This window comes from Tribolium madens, unplaced genomic scaffold (assembly GCF_015345945.1).
Source record: "Tribolium madens isolate multiple individuals breed KSU strain unplaced genomic scaffold, Tmad_KSU_1.1 Scaffold_1;HRSCAF=32;Tcas5.2_LG8, whole genome shotgun sequence".
NCBI lineage: Eukaryota > Metazoa > Arthropoda > Insecta > Coleoptera > Tenebrionidae > Tribolium > Tribolium madens.
In genome coordinates this window covers 5,443,276-5,461,652 of record NW_025400984.1, presented here as the reverse complement: position 1 = coordinate 5,461,652, position 18,377 = coordinate 5,443,276, and the positions used below count along the sequence as shown (strand labels likewise).

The following is an 18,377-nucleotide window of genomic DNA, read 5'->3' as shown; positions in this document are numbered from 1 at the left end:
GCACATCCAAAGGGATTCAAAATAACACTGGCATCACTTGGGTGGTTTTTAAAACCATTTACATAGTTACTTTAATTAAGGAAGGTTAGTTTGTGACGTTAGTAATAAAAAAAAACATAAAATCCTAAATTAAAAATAAAAAAGTAGTTAAATCTTCTGAAAAAAAGTGTTGTATGACTTTATTATTACCTTCAAAATTTAATTAAAATGTATGTTAAAAGAATAGCAACACACACTGATAATAGATAAAATTTAGAAAGTCCATTTTACGTCTAAGTTTATTTTTTATGCCTTTTTTTGGCTTTTTTCTTTAACAATAAGATGCAGGATTGTGCATATAACACCTCTAGGGTTCTAGGGATTCTTAAAGACCTTATCAATAAATGATAATGAGTCTTCCGAAAAGCCTCAGAACCCTAAAAGAGCTTCCACACGATACATACTAGGTTTTTATAGGGAAGATGAAAATTTCAGATCTCAAAAGTTTTTGGTGTTTTTTACTAATTTTTTTTTTTTAGTTTTAAATTTTCACTATGAATGAGTAGACATTTATTTATAATAATTGTTTTTTTTTAATTTACATTGCATTAAAAATGAGAACAAATTAAACGCTAAGTTATTAAATCAAATGCTAAGTACATTTGCGACGTAAAAATACTAAACGCTAGGTGAAAATAATTGACAGGTAAAAATAGTAAACGCTAGATGCAAAAAAAATAAAGCTTTATTACAAAAAGCCGTTACAAACCAGAAAGAACAAAAAAGAAGATAGTAAATGTACGATACTGTACCTAAACGTCAAATATTTTTGTTCCTTAAAAAACAGTGAATATTCATTAGAAGTGCAGTTAAGTAATAGAATTTACAATATTTTACTTAAAAATCAGTATTATTTATCAAGCACTTTAGAAATTACCAAAAATAGACTGAACCACCCAGTACATCGTGTCCGCATAAAACAACAATGTATTTATTTATCTACTGTTACAACAACCTCTACTCTTATCGTTCTAAACTTTTACGACTTGCGATCAAAAATTTATATCGTCGTAGGTCCTAACGTGACGTATTATGATAACGTGACATACGCTGCGAAGAGATTAGGTGTCGGCTTCGAACCAGTTTACATTAGACGCAAGCTTTGTAAAACGTCAAATCTCCTTCATAAACAGTAAACACGAGCTTTAACCTCGTCGCGAAAACGGTCCCAATAGAGACAAATGAAGCGCCGTTAAAGTAATGAACTCGGCACTAGAAGATGCTCGATGTAAAGGACCTTGGAGAGTGAATGGAAATATAAAACGAAAAAAGAAAGAGGAAAATGAAAGAGACACACACCAATAAAATTTTAGGTATATAATGTACGTTTGAGGGGCGGGCAATAAACGAGAAAAATCTCAATTATGATGAAGGTTTTTTATGTGTTGACATTAGCCGAAACGGGAGAACAGCAGAGTGACCCAAAAGCACAACATTACGTGGGATGGACGAGTAATGTTTGCCATTTTCGAGTTTTATTTTAAATCCGACACGTGTCTATTTATTATATTTGCCTCAGATACGTTACGTTACATCACATAATTATTATTATCGATAGCGTTGCAGAATTAAATCGAAACTAACAAAGCAAACTTAATAAATGCACTGAGATTAAAATATCCATACTTTGAAATATGTAACCCAATTTATTCCCAAAGATCTATGTCTTAACATTTTAGGTTCGTGATGTAACTTTTTCAAACAAACAAAACGTAAATAATTGTACAAAAAACAAACAAAGCTCTATTAAAGTACACAAAGTTCAATTTGTGATCATTTGCGATCATTTTGTGTCCTTAATCCATGCGGAATTAAGCTCAGAAGATCTGACAGGTGTTAGTAGCAATAAATCGTCCTTGATTTCCAACTTGAAAAACTGCAATACACTACGAGTAGAATTACAATTAATCAAAGATAATTGCAACACTGATGAGTGATGAGTAAACGAAAAAAATAAAAAACAAGAGAAGACAAAGTAAGCCGAAGGAAACTATTTATTTGTCATAATGAAGAGGCGTAGCCTAAATCTACTGCTTGATGTGTCCTAATGATAAGTGACGAGAGAAAAAACTCGACCAATTTATACTTTTCAAGAATATCTCTAATAAATGGTAAAAAGCTTGAGAAAGTTACAAAAGGTAGACAAGAATTATAAATAATATAAAATATATTACATACCAAGAGTTGTAAGAAGCAAATTAATAACGGTCGCAGATTAAAGCTTTATTGTCCTCAAATAAATTAATAGTGCGTAAATTATTGAGATAATATTTGTCATAGACAATACTCCTGTATACAAGAAAAAGTGACGCATGTTTTTAAACACATTCAAAAGTAAATGTTTAAAATTTTGTTTTTAGATCCTTTATTTATTTTCTTTTTACATTCCTAAACACTATTGTTATAAATTTTATAGGTTTGGTGATCGAAAAAGAAACAACAGGAACTCCTTTTGAACTTCTTTATTTCTTCAGGCTATTTTACAGACTGGCTATACTATTCCACATTTGCACAAAATTCACCCTCACACATTCAAATGGGCCAATTAGCTCCAAGCATTCTTCTAACGTTCAAATCTCTACACCAATCATTACCATTTTAGCCACCTGTTAAAGATTGCTTCCCACGCTCGCCAAATATCTTGCACCCTTGACCCACACATGTTCCTTAATCCCTTACATCCTGAGGACCACTCAAAAAGGCGACTCTATGTCGCCACATGCAGACCACCCATACTCAAACACCCAAACACCCCCTTACAATTACAAATAACTATATTAATTCGGCCTTTCCTGACAAAATTCTCGTCCTCGAGAATCCATCCCTATATTTTCTACAATCACAACTATATTACAATTATAACAATATCAGGAAGGCTTCTTAAATCTAATCCCTAAACCTAAACGCATTCATCTCTGTCGACCTCACTAACCAATTTTAGTCTATCGACAGAAATGATACCTTTATACAGCCTGCCACTTTGCTGTTCACCTTGTATATCCTGCACTAAGTACCTATCATTCCCTATGGATTTTACGATTTCGTACGGGCCACGATATTTTGGACTTAACTTTCTACTTCTACCGGTTGACGGAATTTCAGCTCGAACCAGTACCAAGTCCCCTTGATTAAAAATCCTAGCTTCGCGACGCGATTTGTTAAAATTTTTGCACATACGTTCCGCATTTCTTTTTAACCTATCAACAATTAAAGTTTCGTCTTCTCCGGTACCTAACTGTATATTTAAGTCGCGTATTTCGCTAGCAAGCGGATTGTTTGTGAAACCATCGCGTGTGTATGTATGGATTAGGCTAAAAGGAGTTCTTTTAGTTACCGAATGCGTTGCACTGTTGATAGCCCATTGTACTTGGTTTAGTTTTTCGTCCCAATCACTACCCTCTACATCGTCCGTACTTGTACTTAGGCATGTTATTATAGTGTCATTAACCTTTTCTACCTGCCCATTCGACCTAGGACTGGCTGTTGCAATTTTTACGTGTTGTATTTCGCAATGATTGCAAAATTCTTCGAATGACTTTGAAATAAAAGCTGTGCCTCTATCACTAATTATTTTATCCGGTTTCCCATAATTCGATATAAATTCTTTCAAAAAAATAATTGTTGCTTCGGCTCCTACATCTGGTAATGCTTTCAGTACCGTGTATTTGCTAAAACCATCCACAATAGCGCATACGTATTTATTTCCGCTTTTACTTAAAATAAAAGGACCCAAATGGTCAATATGTACTACCTGAAACGGACTACTGCCTTTATCTAACGGGTGTAGCATCCCTGGTTGTCTCCCCCGCGGAGTTTTACTATACAAGCAATTAATACATCGGTTAATATATTTTGCTACCTGATTTTGCATTTTTGGAAAATAGTAGCTCTCTTTTATTTTCTCGACCGTTTTATCTATGCCTAAATGCATAAGCTCCCTATGCGCGTTACTAATTATATCGAATCTTAAATCGACTGGTACATACAATCGCCACTTTCCATCTTTTACCCGATAAACGCGACCATTACGTAACGTAAATTTAGAGTGCGTTGCTTGATCACCATCTTCTAATTTTTCTAAAACGATTTTAACTTCATTACAGGTACGCTGTAATGCCGCTACCCAGTCCGTATTGATATTTATACCCATTACGTCGGGCAAACCCCCAACTGATACAGGCTGTCCCTCTCCGACTGCATTTCGACTTAACGCATCCGCGACTTTATTATTTTCACCTCGCTGGTACTCTACTGTGTAATCGAATTCAGATAGCTTAATAAACCACCGACCAATTCTTGGATGCAAATCTTTCTTGTTTGCTAGTAACTTCAAACTATTACAATCCGTACGGATGATAAAATGTATTCCCAACAAATACACACGGAACTTCTCTAAGGCCGCCACAATTGCCAGGCATTCTAATTCGTAACTGTGATATTTGGCTTCTTCCGGTGTCGTTTTTCTACTGTAAAAAGAAACTGGACGTAACGAATTATCTTTTTGTCTTTGTAACAGTACCGCCCCTAAACCTACACTACTCGCGTCTGTGTGTAGTTCGGTGTGCGCGGTTGGATCATACACACACAAAATAGGTTTACTTAGCAAGACATGCTTTAAATTGTCGAATGCGTTTTGTTGCGTCGTTCCCCATTCAAATGTAGTTCCCTTTTTTAGTAAATCACTTAGCGGACGAGCAATAATAGCGAAATTCTTCACAAACCTCCGGAAATAGCTGGCCAATCCCAAAAACGACCTAACACTATGAACATCTGTGGGGATTGGGAACTCGGCCACTGCCCCGAGTTTACCCCTTCCGGGTTCAATGCCCTCGCCCGAAATCGTAAAACCCAGATATTCAATTTTCCTCATAAAAAAGTGGCACTTTTTCAAGTTTAATGTTAAATTAGCGTATCTTAGCCTATCAAACAACAATCTAAGCTTATCTAACCCTTCCCCTACTGTTCTCGAAGGTATTATGATGTCGTCTAGGTATGCTAGCGCGGTGTCATATCGTAGATTTCCCAAAACTATGTTCATCAGTCTTTGAAATTGTGATGGTGCGTTCGCCAGTCCGAAACTCATTCGTTTGAAACAGTATACACCGTCCGGTGTGATAAAAGCCGTCTTACCTTTCGCATCCTTCGACATTGGTACCTGGTGATATCCCATCGACAGATCGACGCAGGTGAAATAAGTGTGTCCCTGAAGCCTATCAAGTTGGTCGTCGATTAGCGGCAATGGGTAGTGCTGCTTGATGGTCTTTTTGTTTAGCGCCCTGTAGTCGACGCACATCCGGACATCCCCCGACTTCTTTTTCACCAAGATGACAGGGCTCGCGAAAGGGGAATCGGTTTCCTCGATAATGTCTGCTTCTTTTAGTTCATGCACGATCTCGCGAACCTTTTCTCTTTCAGAAAATGCCATACGGTACGGCCTATACACTATCGGTTTATCGTCTGTTAGCTCAATATCCATTTCCACTAGGTTTGTACAACCGATTTGTTTAGCATTTCGCGCCACCAAATCGCGATATTCATTAACCAGTTCTAACACTTTCGTCGCGTCCTCACCCCGTAAGTCTGTATGAATTTCACTTTCGTGAATTGGCTCACTATTAATTTCCCGTCTTTGCGTGTGCTCTATGCAAATGTCACCTCGCGCTACACTTTGGTCCTTCGTAATTTTGATATCCTTTCCACTTATATTTAAAATAGGTAATGTTGCACTACCATCATCACTTGTATTTAACACACATCTCGGTATCCATCCTCCTGTTTGTCTTAAGCCACCTTCTACACATAAAGTAGCCTGCGGAATATTTGTCTTTACTGCGATGTGCCCCAAAAAATTATTTCCGATAACGGAAGCTTCACCTGCCCACAACACAGTTCGTGAATTGGCGCTACTTTCACCCTGTTTGGAGCTTTCAATAATCAGCTCGGTAGGCGTCTTCACAATTTTTATGTGAGGTTGTTCGGTGTACGGGTGCCCCACAATTATCGGGATTTCTTGAGTTTCTCGTGGGACAATTAATAACTCCACCTGAGCGCTCACACCGTCAATTTCCATATCTGCAATCGCAGAGCCAATCACAGTAGTGACAGCTCCTCCGTAGCCTGTAACATCTCTTCTTGTATCCCAGTCACACCGCAGCTTTAATTTTGATACGTAATCTTCTCGGACCACACACACTTCTGACCCCATATCCACGTATCCGCGAACATCAACTTTGTTCACCTTTACGTTTTTAAAGTATTTTAAATTGTCTGATTGCGCGTCAATTTTCTTCACGGCGCTCTTTGATTTATAAGGCGCTGGCGTTTCGCGCACCACATTCTGATTTCCACGCACCATATTTTCAGTTCCACGTTGCGGCTGCGATTCGCGAACAGTACCGCGACAATCGCGCGCGAAGTGTCCAATATTGCCGCAGTTGTAACATACAGCACTTCCCAATCTTGGGGTGTTACAATTGCGGGAAATGTGGCCCTCCGCACCACAACGGAAACACTTCCTTCTATCATTCTTATCCGGCAAAGTAGGCCTTACCGGAATTGAGAACGCATCTAGTTTCTCGTTGTCCTTAAGGTCGCGAAGGAGCTGCCACTCATCCTCATGTCGGACGGTCAGCAAGGATCTCGCAACTTCCTTCGACCTTAGTCCCGCGAGCAGCATTTCCTTCGATTCCGCGAATGGCAATTTCAAGTCCAGACACATCGCCATTTTCGCGTAAAAATAATCTTCCGAGCTCTCTGTTTTCGTTTGTCGTCGGTCCGACATCTCCCGGAATCTTTCAGCAAGCGTTCTTCTATCTGTATAATTTTCCCGGAATTTGGCCTCGAACGCCGCCCATGTTGTTATGGACTCCTGATGGTACCTGTACCACAGTAATGCGCTTCCTTCGAGGTGTTGGCGTGCCACCTCTAATAAAATCGTTTCGCCCCAAAATTGGCGTCCTGCCATTGTTTTAACATCTGATAACCACTGCAATGCCCCAGATGCACCGCCTTTTCCGTTAAAAACCCGCAAGCTCTTTGTGAGGTCGGGCATTACACAATAGCCCGCACTGCTCGACGTCGACGACGCCACCGCTCCCGAAGCACCGACACTGCTTCCCGGCCTAGACACCTCCTCCGGATTTCTGGGCGACCCCGACGTCCCCGACGCACCTCTGTCCCCAGACAATCCTTCACCTTGTATCTCACGTGCCGCTGAAACCCCCGTCTTCGCACTCATTGCCTTGCTCACCGCGGTCTCAATGAGCTGCAAGATAGCCTCCATGTTCAGGTACTCCTGTCCTGTGACCTGATTATCCTGACCTGTTGTTTTATCCTCGTCTCCCATTTTCACTTTACAACTTCACCTTTCACAATACAATTTTCGTCAGCGATATTCACGTAGAACTATCCCACTTCTGATAAATTGTTATAAATTTTATAGGTTTGGTGATCGAAAAAGAAACAACAGGAACTCCTTTTGAACTTCTTTATTTCTTCAGGCTATTTTACAGACTGGCTATACTATTCCACATTTGCACAAAATTCACCCTCACACATTCAAATGGGCCAATTAGCTCCAAGCATTCTTCTAACGTTCAAATCTCTACACCAATCATTACCATTTTAGCCACCTGTTAAAGATTGCTTCCCACGCTCGCCAAATATCTTGCACCCTTGACCCACACATGTTCCTTAATCCCTTACATCCTGAGGACCACTCAAAAAGGCGACTCTATGTCGCCACATGCAGACCACCCATACTCAAACACCCAAACACCCCCTTACAATTACAAATAACTATATTACTATTTAGCAAAAATTACAAAATAAAACACAATTGATTATTCCCGACATTTACAACGTTATTTATGTTGGCTTCTGATTGAAAGCTGATTCATCCGTGGAATTTACATTGAAAAACACAATTAATAATTAAAGACCACACATTTATTTTAATTTTCTTTACGTCGTACACATGCATAAAACATTTTTCCGAGTGAATCATCTCGAAACTCATTTAAGGCACGGGATGCACCAACTAATTATAAAAAAAGAATTTTAATTAAAAACTGAGTTTTCCGTTTTGTAACCGTAGGCATCGACAACTTAAAACAACAGTTGAATCTCGTCTACGCCACGTCAATCTTAGCGAATTATAGTATCAAGCAGCCCAATCAATTACTTATTCGCACCTATAATTATTATTCCTCCGACTCTGCAAGCCATTTCTCAAAGAAAATTGCTTATTTAACTGCCAAAAGTATTAATTTCCACGACACGTCGATGCAACCCCGAGTTCTAATCTAGATTTTATGTTTCCCCTTATCTGGATTTCTGGATCGCGGCAGTAAACAAAAAAAAAGTACTAGTAAAAGAGACGACGATATCAGGTTATATGAGGCGGTGTTAAAACCGACGTCTCATTAAACGTCCTTAGTAACTTTGTAATTCTTCAGTTGCGAAGAAATCGATGACGAGGAAAAAGTCGATCAAATGGCAAGTCGATCAACCTCTGTCGACTTTTATTATCCATCATAAAAATCCATTACAAAATTGCCGGAGTGAGGCAACGACCCAATGAAGGGATAGAATTAATTCCGACGGAAATTTGTTTTCGGCTTTTAAACGATTTTGTTTGACTAAAGGGGATGTGCAAAGTTTCGCCGATTCATAAAGAACAATGAATTTTTAAAAGAGGTGCTCAAAACTCATCCAACTGGAAAATAATTCAGATATTTCAATCTCTGACGCCTCTGCAAAATTACACTTTCTCCACACACACATTCAAGGTTTAGCTACATTATTTTTTACACAATAATAAATAGAATAATAAAAAATAAATAAAAGTTAACAATTTTCTGAAAAGAAAAAGTTACTTTTTTGCGCTATTTATGCCCCACACTGTACCCTCTAAAATTGATCATTATATTCCTTTTTCTCCAAGTTATTTGCGATTTATGCCATTTTTTGTGCCTTTTACATAAAAAATCGCAGTCTTGTTGAAGCTACATAAACTATAGTCGATTTTTTTACACTCAAACTCTCATAAATAACGTTTATTCCCGATTCTGGGCCTCTTTTCAAAGAAAATTCCTCTGTTTTGCATGCCCGGAGGTCAGACACGCGTCCGTCCAATCCTTCCTCTGATAAAATACAATTTGCATAAAGAACGTCCAGAATCTTGATTAGAATCGAGAAGTTTTCTGTTATTTAATAAGACAATAACAAATTATCGTTAGTGACGCACTTCAATCGTTTAAATTAATCTATCAAGCAAAATTAAACTTCAATTAAGCTCATCTGTGTCGGATTTAATCCCAACTTGCATTAGACGAAACACTAAAAAACGTCGACCTAGTCTATTCAATTTCGCGTATAAAAGACTCGATTTTGTGCGGCTTTCTCATACATTTATCTTATCAATTTAACTTCACTTACCTCTTCATAAAAGCGAAGCTGAGGCACGGGAACTTCCGACAAATTCTCGCAAAAATCCTTAAATAACAGATAACCTGAAACAAAACAACGGAATCGATGAATATACGGGGAAACAATTCCATTTAAAGGTGTTAGCATTTTAGAAAGATTAAGGGTGCGTCTATAAACTTTTAATATTTGCATTTCTCGGGGAAAACAATGCCGACGCCGAGGGAAAAACGCGACGGTTTATTCGCTCGCTGAAATATTACAACAACGGACGTTAACGAAATTGCTTTTTCAGCATTCCTGAAATAATTCGAGGTTCCGGATAGGACTGGTTTTAAAAACGGTAGTAAATGGACGATATTTTCGCAGAGGTGGATGCGGAACGAAGGCTAATTTAAGCGTTTTTACGTTAGTAGATTGTGAAATTAAATTTGGCTATTAAAAAATCAATGCGAGAAAATGGATCATCTTCCCTCACCTACAGCAGTGATTTAGACATTTCTGGTAACAACAAATCATTTAAATTAAAAAAAATAATAATTTTTAACGAAATATTTTTCAAATTTATCAAAAAATTGTTATTTAATTTATAATAAAATTGATGAATGAGAAAGTTGTCGCCAATCAACAAAATTGTTAAGAGTTGTTACCCACAAGTCGATAATAGCTCTTCAATTAGCTCTCTCAATTTGTCCGTCAGTTGCAAAGTGCAAAAAATTCTCATTATCGCAATGGCTGAGGTCTAATCAACTAATGTGCGGTGTCAAGCTCTTGAAGATCATCTCGGGATTAATTATCGGTTTGGTAAATGCGGCACAGCTCCAGCATCCATATCGGCTAATCAAGGGTTTCCGTTAGGATTTGAAAGTTTAATGGTATTACGTTGAAGTTTTAATAGAAGGGCTGCTTGGCTCCCACCACTTAATACTTATTAGCTATTTAAACATTAAAAGCAATTTAAGTGTGCAATAGCTACCACACCACGCTATCATCCGCAAACTGAAACGGCTCCCGCGAGAACGAAAAACTACACTCGGCTATAATTTCAATGACTTACTTTCCCGGAACAGAAAAACTCAGCGAGAAAAACTTCCTTTTAATAGTGTGATGAAAATTTGGACCGGAGGCAATTTTCCGAGCGACCCAAATTTTTCACACAATTTAACGAAAGAAAATCTAAATTTTAATACTACCCTTGTCAATTAACATAGAGGTCAACAGACGAAGACGACATTTTTCCTTACTTTTTCGTGATATTTTTCCCCGGAACGACATCATCCACTTCCAATATAAGAAATGGGATTTGGGATTTCGGACACCGCAGAGGGCACAATTTTTTCTTTTTATCAGATATATCCAACAAAACGATTCGGTGATTTCTCGGACATATTTATTTTTATATTTTACACGGCGGACTACACGGTAATATCACGGATTCTTCGAAAAAATATCGTAGGGTATTAATTTTTCATCGGGTAAATTGGAATTTGACTAAAACTTGCAAATAAAACTCGTTCTTTAAATTTTAAATAACTTCAACTTCAGCTGTTTTTCTCTTTAAGCACTTGTAGAAGCATTACCGGAACTAGTCTATTCCTCATTTCTAAGGAATTGTATAAAGTGGACTCGTTTTGTGCAGAGCTTTTGACGAAAGTTGGGAAAAATCGTATCGCTTGATACGAATTATGTAAATTTATTCAATGTGGATGTTATGTAAGACTTTCCTTAGACTATCAAGCAATCTACTAATGCTTACATTGGGAAACAGCAACTCGAAATATGGCTGGCTTATAGACCTAGGAATTCATTATTAAGAATTTAGAACAGAATTAAATTAAATAGCTCTCGAAAAACACCAATAAATAAGCTATGCATAATATGCATAGCTGTTAAAATAGAATTTTTTTCTTCCAACAGACATAAAAATGCAAGAATCGTGTTTTTTTTCTAGGCAAGAATCTTTCCATAAGAGCTGTGACTGAGATATTTCATTGTAAATCCAAGAGTTTTTGTAAAAATAATTTATTTACAAAATGTTAATAATTTTTTATGGTTTTGCAGATACTATATTTTTTATGAACATTCAAGACAAATACAATAAAATATTCCACTGTTTATTCATACGTTTGACCATTAATTGAAACAATAGTGGACCCATAATTGGTCCTTGCGGTATTCCTTTTCCAGGCTTTGTATTTTCCACACCATCTATTGTTTCAATATTGTGTGTCGTGAGTTAGTGCACGTCAACTAATGCACAAAACCGATAATTAACAATAATTAATGAGTCAATTCTTTTATTTTTAATTTAACACCGGGCAATCATCTCCAAGTGAATTACTTGTCAAAATTTCCCATTAAATTGTCACTTCACTCGACACGTAATGGCCTCCATCACCAAACCCGCCATCCACAATAAGTTTGTAATTTGCAAATTTCCTGTCATTACACCTAAACAGCGTAATTCCTCTATCACGAAATTAGCTAGAATTTTCGTCGAAAAACTCCGATCCGGGATACACAATGAGGAATCAGCAACGTCGTGTAACGATCCCTCTCGCAGGAAATCCACCATCTGCGCCCGATAATAACGTCCCTTCTCGGATAATTAGTCGCGTTTCAAGTAAAGGAAAAGCTTCCCGAGAGAGGACACTCGATTGAACAATCTTGCGTCTTTGAGTCGCGTCTCTTTCCACCGGGTATCATTATCATAATGAAGACGAAGCAATAGAGGGATGTTTTCTCGGTCACATAGGATTGAAAAAAACGGATCGATGACTTTGAAGCCAGAGAATGTTACTGAGATTAAAGACAAATCGACGTCCGATTCGTCGTTGCCTGATAGTAATTTACAAGATGAAAGCGATCCCGCAGGATAGGCGACGATGATGTCGTTTAACTCTTCGATAAAGCGGCAATCAATTAAAATCTCGCACGTACGTGATCAAATTTTAAATTAACTGATATTAATTTGATGAGCTACTGGAGCGAAGTCAGATTAAATACGGACAAATGCAGCAGGCAATAAAATGGTAGGATTCAGGTCAAACAATTAAAGATATAAGGGTGGTTCAGTTCAATTAATTTTAAATGAAAAACTAAAAGAATAAATACAAAAATACCTGGGCAATAACCTTAAATAGCAAAACGCAAAAAATAGATTTGGCTTATTGGATTTGGCTCAGAAATTCTGGTACCTTTTATGAATGAAAATAATAAATATTGTTTTATGTAAGCTTAGTTATACAGGGTGTTCCGGCTAAATCCCACATTAGAAGTATTGGGAGTTCTATCAATGATACATTTTATTATTTATCTAAAATTTTGTTTCTAGCCATTATCGGTTAGGACCTACTCAATGAAAATATTTTTAGGAAGGATCTTCTGGTTATACCAAAAGTGGATAACAACTTCGTTATTTTTAATAAAAAGCTTTGTTATTTATTGCGTTTTTAGATTACTCAAGTTATTTTGAGAGAGACTTTATCAGCCTTGCCTATACCTAAGTTCAGCCGTCTTTGAAATAATTAGACTTTTGAAATTTTCTGGATTTGCACCTTCCTATTCAATAATCGATAACTCTACCATTTTTCATAATTTATAAATCGTATTTGGGCATATGAAAGAGAAAGGTTAGAACTTTCTTTGATGTATTCATAACTGCAAAAATAGTTGACAAACTCACAAAATTTATGTTACGTTTGGGAAATTTCAAATTCTCTAAACAAGACTTTTCTTCACTTTTCAACTTCACTAAACAGATGAGAATTTAATTCTGCTTCGATCTGTATTAATATTTCCTATAGCTATGTGTAATAGTTTTCAAGTTATAGTAACTTCTTTTAATATTGCAAGAAATTCATTAGACCCAACTGGTCTAGCATAGGTTGCCATAGAAATAAGAAAAAAAAATAGAGAAACAAAGTTATACAAATTTAGATTGAATAAATATAATTTGTATTTGCGAAAAGAATAACATAATTGTGAAAAAAAAACTTGGCGTTTTTTAGTGAAATTCATTTCCATAGCAAACTATACGAAAACTAGTATGAATAGTAATGAATTCCTTCCATTGAGAAAAAAAAAAAACAAAATAACTTGGAAATCATTTTAAACTAAGGTATAGGGAATGTTGATACAGATCGATGCAGAAATAAATTCTCTTTCATTTAGTGAAGAAAAAATTGAGTTATAAGTATCTGAAGTTTCCCAAACGTAACCTTAAATTTTGGAGGTTTGTTAATTATAAATACACCAAGGGAAAGATATAACCTTTTTCTTTCATATGTCCTTTCATTATCATTAATCAGAAAACTAAGTACATTGTAACAAATAAAAATTAATATAAATTAATAAATATCCATCAAATATTTGCCAACCAAATGAGGATTCAAACAAATACACTCCAGTTATCATTCGTATCCTAAAATAAATACGAATCCTCTTCCCAAAGCACAATCTTTTGACTTTTACAATCCGAGGAGAAAACAAATTTGGAATTATAATTAGACTTTAAATCCCGAAAGCCGGAATCGTTCCCGCCGTCAAAACGGACGGTAAAAACGTGTCATCCTTTTCATCTCAATTCTTCTCAGCAAAAACTTGAAGCCACCCTGGCTTAAACCCTCATGAAGTTTATGAGTTTGTCCTATTAATAGTCGACGTTTTGATGAATGTAGTTCTTGATTTACTAATGTCACGTTCCGCGCCATCAGAGCTTGACGTCGCACAAGCAGGAGCTTTTTTCGTTTCGCTCTCATAAAACGATATTCGTCGACAAGGCTATTAAAAGCTGACGTCAGATCAAAATTCGAAGGCCGTAAAGCTCGCAATGTTTTATCTGTCGTTTGTGACCACACGTCCGCCATCGAATTCGATTCTCGACGAATTCAATCCAATTCCAATTAAAAACTGCACATTCGTTAACCCCGCTTCAAACGTTTTATAAATAGAACGCGATCAAATGAAAATACGACACGAGTCAAGTCGTCCGTATCAACACTTGTCCGGTTAATTAGACGGAATTGGTCGGACGAAATGCGCCGACCTTGACGTACGTCAAGCTTTTATTCAATCACATTCTTGCAAAATTCGAACTGTCTCTTTTAATGGTCTCTCAAACAAAACCTCACCCTCTGGCCCTTTAATCTGAATATCGTATTGTTTCCCAAATCGAAGCGAGCGAATCTTTAAATAAAACACTTCCAGCTCGCGTCACAATAATAAAACCGATACAAATTTCATGATGGCGCTGATATGTGTTCCGGGGATCCGACTTTCAGACATTAGGTAATGACGGCATTACCGGATTTTATTGCGTATTCAGGAAAACAACAAACATGGCTGTAAAAACGATAGCTGAGACGGCTGAAGTTCGCCTTTTACGTTCATGTACAAGAAAATGCCATAAAAGTCGAATGTGCTGCTGGAAGTATGTCTGAATTTCTGAGAAGTATCAATGTTGCTGAAAGTTTGAAATTTCGCTAAAATTTCATCAGAAATACGTCGAAATCGGATGGCAGTTGGTATTCGAGAGATGCTTAAGACTAATGGAAATGCATTAGAAAGAAGTGAAACAGTTGGGGTGTGCACTTGAAACTCATTTTCTATTTCTTATTAAAAATTCAGACCAAGGGTAAATTAAATTACTACTTTCTAAAAAACAAAGAAAAACAGGAAATAGTCGAAATAACAAAACTTGCCGAAAAAATTGTCTAAAAACTGCAGTATAAACGAAGTTTGAACCTTTTGAATACTTTATCTTAAAGTTTACTCGTTGCCGGTAACATTTTAGGTACTGAAATTGAGTAATATCTTCAACAAAAAAAAAAGATCCAAAATTTTTACCGCTTTGTGATTTTTTTTTTAAATGAGGACACTTTTTTCTTGCCTATTATTGCTAATTTTAACTCAATTTTTTTTAACAATGTAATAGAGTTTGAAGAGGTACCCTCAAAGATAATAATTGCTTACAATTTGAGTCGGTGATGAAGTTAAAGGCTGCGCCCCAAATTTAGTTTAATTCGAGAAACAAAACTCTCTGTTTCTCAAAAACCATGAATATTCAAATAAGACTTCTTTTGAGCTCTATTGTTCAACCTGTTAAATATTTGCATGTACTTTAAAATCGCCCTGTATAATAACAAACAACTCAACACACTGACTCAAGTAGCTAATCAATGGAAGCTTTCGTAAGCTGTTCATAAATTGAATCAATATTTTCAGTTCTTGTCCATTTCTCAGAAATAATTACAAACTTCGTCACTCGTTCCCTATTTTCCGCATTACACGCCAATTCGCGGCGAAATTATCCAGTCACGTTGCAATTAAACGAAACTTAAAATGGGAACGGTCGAAAACGCCCCGTCAATTCTCAAAATAAATCACATTTTAATGAGAACGAAATAGACATGAGAAATTCCCCTTGAAAAAACAAACAATTTCGTGTAAATAAATTACATATGTATCTACGGAATAACAATATCGCGTGTGGGTGGGTGGTGGTGGTTTTTACCTACGCTACACCTCAAACAATAACTTTTCATTTCTTCATTTCTCGATACTTCGCGATGTAAAAGACGTAATTCTTGTTTCGAGCCAGCGACTAACTGCCTTGCCTTATATCGATCGGAGGAGAATTGCGCGACCATCCGGAAGTCCAGACGGGGTAAAGATCCGGAATCCTTCCGGATTAATTATGCGTCAGGTTGTTGTCGAGTGTCCACCCGATCCGGCCACCGGAATGTGTTTATGTCCGATTTACTTCTCGTACCGAATGATAACGATCGAAAAAGGGCTGCAACTTGTGAAATGAAAATGAACAGATTTCGACCATTCGAGAGAGATAATGAAATTTCGCCCACACGAATCTGGCTTTAAACTCATGTACTTACCGAAAATAGCACGTGCGGAAAATCAGTGTTACCGAAACAAGTGCAGCAAAAAAATTTAGTACGCCGAAATTTAATTTTCAAGGTAAAAAGTCAAAAACAGACCACTAATAAGTCCTAGTATAGCAATTAAAATTATTTTATGTACAGTTGCGAATTAATATTTCGAACAGTATTTTTCTGTCACTTTAAAAAGTTCACTGTAAACTACCTTTTACTGTCATCATTTTGTCAGTGACGCTATTTTTGAAAATAAATAGGTAAGTCAAAATGACATAAACACGACAAGAGTAAAAAATGAGGTTATTAATGTAAAGGTTGTTTTAGAGTTTACATTATAAAAATAACAATAGTGCCCGAAATTTTAATTCCGTAACTGTACATTTTCTGTAACCCGGAGCTTAATTTATGTGCATTCTATTTATTTTTCATTTGTACGTTTTCTCTTTATCGGAAATCTCTCTAATTTCCGTCAATCGGATCGACTTTTGTACTTTTCAATATCGGCCCTTCCCCGACAATTTGTCAAGTTCTTGCGTTCTTATTGACACCTTCGCTCGTCAATAATTGCAATTCGACCTTCCCTATCTCCTTCGAACGAGTTAATTGAAAAGTGTCCGGTTTCACGTCCGGTAAGTCGTGAAAGGTTAGAATCTCGTTTCCGGAACTCACCTAATGTTTGATGGAAGATCTTGTCAAAGTTCACCTCATTCTTCTTCTCCAGATATTTGTGCATCACGCTGCGAACGCTGAAACAAAAACAAGAAGTTAAAAAAAATGAGTTCACTTGTGACTCTCTCTGTGAGTCTTTGGTTCGTTTTAAAATTAAACTTTAATAGTGAATCTTCCATCTCCGCGCAAGATGAAAGCGCACCCTCGGCCAGCAACGTAAAAATAAAACCGCTTTAAAGACAAAGAAATAAAAAAAAAAAGGTCAAGAGACCACTTTTTACCCCGCAAAAGGATTCTTCTCACGTCCGCGTCTCTCCAAATTGGAAGTGGCGCAATAAATAAACGTATCGACCGTATTTAAAATACACAGAAGCCAAGTCTAATCTTCTTGTGTTTGGTTTTTTTGTGATGGGTGTCAGGCACAACGCCAAGTTACTAGTTACGTAATGCTTTCGAAACCACTTGAGCGCGAAATCACGAATTAAACAAAGCGTAATCGATGATGTACAGTAGGTACAGCTGTCGACAGATAAAAGTGAACAACAGAACTGTCTAGCCAGTTTTACACACACTCGAACAAAAAACATTTTCAAACTAGAAGCCGAAGAAATAATTTTAATCATTACTACTTTATTACAAATACTTTTTTATAGCAATGTTGGGTTTAATTAGAACTCAAGATTTTTTTTTAGTTTTTATCTTATTATCTATTAAAAAAATACGTTTGATTTTTTTCTATTAAAAAAACAATATTCTAATTTTAAACTTATATGTACCTATTTTTATAATACATACTATTTATTCCTGTACTTTATGTATAATAGAAAGTTTTTGTGTTGTTTTATTTTATTCTTAGTTAGATTAATTCAAATACACTTTTGCTGTGTTACTGTTTTGTTTCACTCTTTACTTACTTTTAAATATTTATTTTAGTACCTACTTTTTATTTTATTTTTGGATAAGTAATCCGTATCTTTCCGTTCCTTTGTTTTACAGATTTAAATTTGTAGATTTAATTTTATTGCCTGTTTAATTATTTTTTCCTGTTTACTGTTTATTTTTAGCAATATCTTACTTTATAGGCTCGTTTTACCTAATCTGGCTTTAGTTTCTTTAATCCGATTTTAATTGTTACGCCCCTTTAAGCCCAAAAGATGAGAAAAGCAAATTAATATGAATGAAAACAAATCTGCTAATTACTTGCTTTCGTTTTTCATCTTTTACGAATTTTATTTAACATTGCTTTTCGACTTTATTTTAAATTAACTTTGTAGTTTTAACTTATTGTAAAAAAATATCAAACAAACCAACCATTTATTACAAAGAGCTTTCGTTCTCAAATCATGTTTT

The 18,377-nt window shown here is 36.2% G+C and overlaps 1 protein-coding gene across 1 annotated transcript in view; it reads right to left on the bottom strand.

Moving 5' to 3' along the window:
- The window catches only part of LOC123004261 (G protein-coupled receptor kinase 1), a 50,995-nt gene that overhangs the window by 24,870 nt on the left and 7,748 nt on the right, over positions 1 to 18,377 (bottom strand). The window contains exons 2-3 of the mRNA XM_044397434.1: positions 17,028 to 17,104; positions 9,478 to 9,551 (exon numbers count right to left, since the gene is read on the bottom strand). Of these exons, the coding sequence (XP_044253369.1) occupies positions 9,478 to 9,551; positions 17,028 to 17,104 (151 nt within the window). The remainder of the gene's footprint in view (positions 1 to 9,477; positions 9,552 to 17,027; positions 17,105 to 18,377) is intronic.